Source organism: Rhincodon typus, unplaced genomic scaffold (genome assembly GCF_021869965.1).
Source record: "Rhincodon typus isolate 14 unplaced genomic scaffold, sRhiTyp1.1 hic_rhity00003206, whole genome shotgun sequence".
Lineage (NCBI taxonomy): Eukaryota > Metazoa > Chordata > Chondrichthyes > Orectolobiformes > Rhincodontidae > Rhincodon > Rhincodon typus.
In genome coordinates this window covers 11,954-19,606 of record NW_025968844.1, presented here as the reverse complement: position 1 = coordinate 19,606, position 7,653 = coordinate 11,954, and the positions used below count along the sequence as shown (strand labels likewise).

General features: G+C 44.3%; 1 protein-coding gene across 1 annotated transcript in view; it reads right to left on the bottom strand.

Annotated features, from left to right (window-relative positions):
• Positions 1-2,508: 2,508 nt before the first annotated feature.
• The window catches only part of LOC125481706 (low affinity immunoglobulin gamma Fc region receptor III-B-like), a 15,984-nt gene continuing 10,839 nt past the window's right edge, over positions 2,509-7,653 (bottom strand). Inside the window, exons 3-4 of the mRNA XM_048593591.1 lie at positions 6,082-6,348; positions 2,509-2,600 (exon numbers count right to left, since the gene is read on the bottom strand). Coding sequence (XP_048449548.1) covers positions 6,278-6,348 — 71 coding nt within the window. The 3' untranslated portion in view covers positions 2,509-2,600; positions 6,082-6,277. The remainder of the gene's footprint in view (positions 2,601-6,081; positions 6,349-7,653) is intronic.

Here is a 7,653-nt window from a genome sequence, read left to right as displayed (position 1 = left end):
TGGAGAAAAGTTTCTAGTGGAACTCCCCAGGGAATGGCTTTAGGGCTCTTACTTCACCCAATATGCGTTAACGAACTGGATCTTGCTGTACTGGGGGGCTACTTCCAAGTTTGCAAATGACACAAAACATGGGAGAATTGTAAACGTGAGGAAGACAGTGTGAAACTCCGAGAGGACATTGACAGGTTGGTGGAGTGGGCAGATTGGTGGCAGATCCAGTTCCATGCAGTGTGAGGTGATGCACTTTGGTGGAAAGAATGTTGAAAGACAATATAAAATAGGGGAGTACAACTGAAAAGGGGGGTGGAGGAGCAGAGGGAGCTGGGGGTATATCTGCACTGATCATTAAAGTGGCAGGACAGAGGGAGAGCGATTAATAAAGCTCAGTGTCCTTGACTTTATGAAAAAGGGCATAAAATCAGACAGCAGGGAAATGAAGTTGTCCAAGACACTTGTCAGACCTCAGCTGCAGTATTGTGTATAGTTGTGGGCACCACATTATAGGAAAGATGTGACTGCATTACAGAGAGAGATAGAGTGCAGGAGCAGTTTACATGAATGGTTCCAGGCCTGAGAAACTTCAGTGATGAGAATTGAGCAAGGAAGTTGCGAATTGTTAGAGATTTTCAGAATCATGAGACGGGGGGAACTGGACAGAGTCGATAGGGAGAAACTGTTCCCACTCATAAAAGGAACAAGAACGAAACAGGGGGAACGGGGACAGGGCCTGCAGTTTCCTGTGTTGACCAAATAAGGCAAGTGTCAGGTGGTCACCAAGATAGACCATAGTACCTTACACAGAACATGGAATATAGCTATTTAACATTGGGAGTTTAATTTTTAATCATTGCTCAGACCACTGATTATAGAGTTGAGACATCATGTTGTGATTGTACAGGACATTGATGAGGCCACTTTTGGATTACTGTATACAATTCTCGCTGCCCTCCTATAGGAAGAATATTATTAAAATGGAAAGGATGCAGAAAAGATTTACATGGACATTACTGAAGCTGGAGGGTTTGAATTGCAAGGAGAGGCTGCATAAGCGAGACTGTCTTCTGTGGAGCATAGGAGGTGGAGGAGTGACCCAATATGAGGATTACAGATAGGGTGAAAAAGAAAGATCTTTACCCCAGGGTAGGGGAGTCCTAAACTACGGGGCACAGGTTTAAGCTGAGAGGGGAAAGATTTAAAAGGGACCTGAGGGACAACTTTTTGACACAGAGGGTGATTCGTGTATAGAATGGATTACCAGAGGAACTGGTAAGTGCAGGTACAGTTATAACAATTAAAAAATGTTTCAATAGGTACATGAATAGGACAGGCTTTGAGGGAGAAAGGCCAAATACAGGCAAACAGGACTAGTTTAGTTTGGGAAACTGGCCAGCATGGATGAGTTGGGCCTAAGGGCCTGTTTCCGTGCTCTATGATTCTGTGACTCAGTAAAACATTGCTGGCTGGGATGAAGCAATGTGATCAGGGTTTGGTTAATTCATTGGCTGAGATCCAGAGATGTTTCTGGAAGGAACTTTGAGATAAAGTGAGCAGAACAAAGGATTTCTCAGGGGGACCTCTGGAGACCAACATTTGCAAAGTATGTGCCCTGAAGTGATCTTCGGAGAGGACAGAGAATCACGAGGCAAGATCTACACTAAGAGCAAATTTGACCACTTCACTTAAACGGAACTAGTGTTCGATTCAAGCCAAATGAATAGTTAGGGTTAAATGTGAATTAAATCAAACAAAGTGAAGTTAAATGAAGTGAGTTAAAGCTGAAGTTGTTAGATGAGCCGAGAAGTGAATGCATTCTTTTTATCGAGTGCTGGTATCTTAAGGGTGAAGTAAAGAAGGGTTTATTTATTTAGGTACTGAGTCAGTTCCCCACCTTTGGTCCACAGGATATCATAGAAGCCCTACAGTGTCAAAGCATCCCACCCAGATCCATCCGCATTCCCCTACCCCAGCCCTATAACGCTGCATTTCCTGTGGCTAATGCACTTAACCAACATACCCCTGAACACTATGGGCAATTTAGCATGGCCAGTCCACTTAACCTGCACATCTTTGGGCTGTGGGAGGAAACCAGAGCACCTGGCAGAAACCCCACAGACACAGGGAGAATATCAAACTCAAGACAGACAGTCACCCCAGGTTGGATTCGAACCCAGGACTTTGGCACTGTGAGGCAGCAGTGCGAACCACTGAGGCACTGTGCCACCCCTTGGATATCTGGGTAAAAGGTTTGAGTGTCCCCTGAGATAACATGGCAATCTACAACTGATGGCTTCTTCCATTTTGATCCATACCTGACACAATGAGGGCAAGCTGCTCACTACAGTTGATAACGTGGGCAATGGCATTTGCAGCACCGCAGGAGTACACAGCGCCCTCCCCCTCAGGTGGCACGGTGACATGGAAAGTGGCTGTCCTGGAGTCAACGACTGTCGTGTTCCTCAGGAGGTGGTGGTGGTGACGGTATAGCATGAGGTTTATAGGCAGTGTCCCACTTTCGGAGGTACACCGGATGGTTAAGTGGTCACCGATGGACACAGCGGACCCCATCATATCTGAGCTGATGGATGGGCAGCTCACGGGGACTGGGGAGGAGAGAGAAAATTCAGGCATCAATTAAATCCCAAGCAGCAAAAGTAATGATCCCAACATATACTGCACACGGACATGACTTTTCAAGGACAGGTGAAGGTGCAGAAATAGATATAGTTACTGAGTTTTCAGTACAGAAACAGGCCCGTTGACCCATCATGGCTTACCAGTCAAAAACAAGCACCTTGTTTTTCTGATCCCATTTTCATCAGGGCTAGTTCTTAAGGCTAAAGGGATCAAAGGGTATGGGGGGAAAGGGGAACCAGAGCACTGAGATGGATGATCAACCATGATTGGATTGAATGGTGAAGCAGGCTTCAAAGGGCCGAATGTCCCCTACTCCTGCTCTTATTTTCTGTGATGCTATGATGGAAGGACTCATGTGCTGGTCACCTGTAATATCCATGATTACCCACATATTAAAACATGCATTCCACATGACTGACTGTGCTGCCATACATTAATTTACTTCATTTAGGTTGATGATATGTGACATTCATTTACTTATAATAATTTTCTTTTCTTTGACCTTACAATAATAAGTATAACAACTGTTGATCAACCTTACGAGGACTGAAAACTCCAACCAACAATTAACATACTTAACTGATTTCAAGTCAACCTCACTTGAACTCTTTGTCCCTTACTGCCTTTACTTTATTTTCCACTTCTGAGACATGGACATGACTGGCTGGGCCCTATATTAATCAAATTTGTCCCTAGTTTCCCCCTTGAGAAAGTAATAGTGAGCTGTCTTCTTGAACCACTGCAGTCCATGTGCTATAGATTGGGCACAAATGCCATGAGGAAGGGAATTCCAGGATTTTGACACAGTGACACTGAAGGAATGGCCGATATATTTCTAAATCAGGATGGTGAGTGGTTGGAGGGGAATGTGCAGGGGGTGGTCTTCCCATATATCTGCCTCCCTTTCCTTCGAGATGGAAGTGATCATGGGTTTGGAAGGTGCTGTCTTAGGATCTTTGGTGAATTTTGCAGTAGTCTCATAGATGGTACACTCTGCTGCTACTGACCATCGATGGTGGAGGGAGTGGATGTGGTGCCAATCAAGTGGCAGCTGCTTTGTCCTGGATAGTGTCGAGCCTCTCGAGTGTTGTTGGAGTTGCACTCATCCAGGCAAGTGGGGAATATTGCATCACACTCCTGACTTATGCCTTGTCGATGGTGGACAGGCTTTGGCGGGAGTCAGGAGGTGAGTTACTCGCTGCAGTATTCCTAGCCGCTGGTCTGCTCTTGCAGCCACAGTATTGAAATGATCCAGTTCAGTTTTTGGTCAGCGGTAACCCCCAGGATGTTGATAGTGGGGGGATTCAGTGATAGTAATACCATTGAACATCAAGGGGGCGATGGTTAGATTCTCTCTCAATGGTAACCCCAGGATGCTAATAGTGAGGGGATTCAGTGATGGTAACACAATTGAACATCAAGAGACTATGGTTAGATTCTTTCTTATTTGTGTGGTGCACATTTTACTTGCCACTTATCAGCATAAGCCTGGATATTATCCAGGTCTTGCTGCATTTGCACACAGATTGCTTCACTATCTGAGGAGTGGCGAATGGAGCTGAAGGGTAGAGTCGTACAGAAGTACAACATGGAAACAGACCCTCCAGTGCAACTCATCCATACTGACCAGAAATCCAAAATTAACCTAATCCTTTTTGCCAGCATTTGGATCAGATCCCTCTAAACCTTTTCTATTCATGTACCCATTCAGATTTCTTTTAAATGTTGTCATTGTACCAGTCTTTATCACTTCCTCTGTCAGCTCATTCCATGCATGCACCACCCTCTGTGTGAAAAGAGTTATCTCTTCAGTCCCTTTTAAACTTGTCCCCTCTCACCTTAAACCAATGCCATCCAGTTACGGACACCCCAATAGTGGCAAAGACCTTGGCTATTCACCTTATCCATGCCCCTCATGATTTTATAAACCTGAAAATTTTATAAACATCAGCCTTTGGCGCTCGAGGGAAAATAGTCCCAGCCTATTCAGCCTCTCCCTCTTCCTCAAAACCTACAAACCCAGAAACATTGTTGTAAATCTTTTCCAAACCCTTTCTGAAGGACATCGTTCCTAGCAAGGAGGCCAGAATTGAATGCACTATTCCAAAAATGGCTTGATCAATGTTTTGTACAGCTGCAACATGAAATCCCAACACATTGCACTGACCAATGAAGGCAAGTGTACCAAACACTTTGTTCAATACCTGCGACTCCACTTTGAAGGAAGCATGAACCTGCATGCTCGGTCCCAGGATGCTACCATTAAATGTCTCAGTCCTGCCCTGATTTCCCTTACCAAAATGCAACATTTCACTTTTATCTAGTATTTATCTAATTTGGATCACTGTGAACAGTTCTGGGTCCCCATATCTGAAAAAAGATAGCCTGGGCAGTGGAGCCAATCAAGAGATGGTTCACTCCGCTGATGCCGGATATGGAGAGCCTGTCTGATGAGCGAGAGGTTGAATAGGTCCAGCTTGTCCTCGTTGGAGTATAGAAGAATGAGAGGTGACCTTATTGAAAATTCTTAGAGGAACCTGACAGGGGAGATGCAGAGAGAAGATGTTTCCCCTTGTGTGGGAGAGTGTAGGACCAGAGGGGCATTGTCTCAGAATAAGGGAGGCTGCCTATTGAAGTTGGGGATGGGGAGGAATTCATTTTCTCTGAGGGGAGCAAATCTGTGGAATTTTTTTTTACCGCAGAGGGCTGTTCAAGCCGGGATAAAGTGATAAAGTGAAGGGGAATTGAGCATGATGGGGTAGAGGTGGAGTGAAGGCAGGAAAGTGGAGTTGAGGATGATCAGATCAGACATGTTCCATTGAAAAGCGGAGCGGACTCGATTTGCTGAATAGCCTATTTGCACTCTTACATTTTATGGTCTTCACACTCTGAGGACAATCAGGTTACATTCACCATGCAGATGCAAAACACTTGCACAGAGTCAGGCCAAATTACACAGTAAGAGACCACTTACAACCAAATGAGCTTCGGTAAGAAACTGGTCTCGGGATCAGAGCAGAGATGAATGTTGGTGATCTACCAATTACAAAACCCTCCTCATGAAGTTAACCCTCCTCATTCCCTGCAGCTAAATTTGGATGGAAGAACTGGGGCTATTCCAACAGCAATACAAGATGACATGTGAAGACGTCTATTAATCTGACAGATGCATTTCTGACCAATTGTCATTGACTGGTGCATTCTCCATGGCGACCAGAGTGCCAATCCATCTCCTCTCTTCCATTGCCAATGTCGATTTGCTCCCCTTTGAGTTGGCACTCTTGCAAAATGTCCTGACCGGTTTCGAGACATCAACTAAAAGGCGCCATTTTCATTTGGCCAGGTCAGTGCTAGTGAACTTTGGTTTCCATCCTGCGTCAGCCTCCTCCCACATCCCCAACGCACCCCCCACCCCCTCACCACACCCTGGCCCCTTGGTTGACTCACTCTGGACAGTGACTTCCACCCAAAGGGACAGGAACGTCGAAAGGTTCTGGAAAATTGCACAGCGATACCATCCCGAATCCATTGGCGTCACTTGGTGGATGTGATAGATATTGTGAGGCATGGAATTAGAGTTCAGGAGGGTGTCATTTCTGTAGAAGGCAATTTGTCCTTTCCCACACACATGATCCTGGGTACATCAACAATTCAGTGTGATGGGATTACCATCTCTCTGCAGTCTGGGATCCACCTGCAACGTCAACGGACGTTCTGAAATTGACAGAATGGTTAAATGTTTTGTGAAGAAACCATGGGATTCTGATTAATCATTTTCAATGTTTGTTGCTTGGATATCTGCTTCACAGCTGTAATGAGTGCAACAAGGTCAGCTGGGTGGACCTCACAGAATAGAAGTTCCCTGATTGGGGTTGTTTACCTGGTCCAAACATAGTCCTGGCTGAAAGGCATAAAGGGTTGTATCAGGGTTTCTGCTCACTCTCGAAGCCAGCTCTGAGATGGCTCGGTCAGTGTCATGTCTTAAACAAGTATAATTAAAAGGTGACTTGGTGACTGAATACTGGCCTCTGTGGAGTTATTTCAGCAGCAATTAACTGATGCATGTGATGTTAATCATTGACTCGCAAATACTTCTGACACCATTCCTTCTAAAAACAGTTTAGAAACCTGGATATAGACTGAATGGGTTTATGCATCAGTGAATGTTTACTGCATTTAGATTGCTTTTTGTTGGAATGATTTGTAGTGCAGTTCTGAGAGACCCCTTAGGATGAGCAATCATAACATGAGTGAATTTCTGGGACTAGCTTCCTGAATCTTAATAAGGAAAACTACAGTGGTATGAGGCATGCGTTGACTATGATGGATTGGGAAATATTACTGAAAGGAATGAGAGTGCGTAGGCAGTGCCAAACATCCAATGACAAATGGGTGAATTACAAAAAATATTTATTCCAATCTGACTCAAGAGTGCAAACAGAATAGTGGCCAAACCATGGCTTCCAAAAGAAGTTGAAGATAGTATTAATTGCAAAAATACAAGGCATAAAAATTGGCAAGAAAAAGAAACAATGGCCCCGAGGATTGGGAACAGTTCAGATGTCACCAAGAGTGGACTAAAGAATGCACTGAGAAAGGTAAACTGGAGAATGAGTGTAAGCTTGCAGGGTACAGAAGAACAGACTGTGAAAGCTTCTGCAAGTATGTAAAGAGAAGAAGTTTGGTGAAAACTAATGCAAGTCTCTTGCAGTCAGAAACAGGGGACTTTATAATGGGAAATAAAGAAATGGCTGATAAACTAAATTCATACTTCAATTATGTTTTCACACAGGAGGATATGAAAAATGTACTGGAAATGATGGTGAACAAAGAGATTGGTGAGGTGGAAGAAGTTTAAAAAAAAAATTGCTGGCCAAATTGATGGGATTGAAGGGTGATAAATCCCCAGGGACTGACAACCTACATCCCAGAGTGCTTAAGTAACTGGCCTTAGAATTAATGGTGACCATGCTCCAAGATCCTACAGACTCTGAAACAGTTCCTACACATTACAAGGTA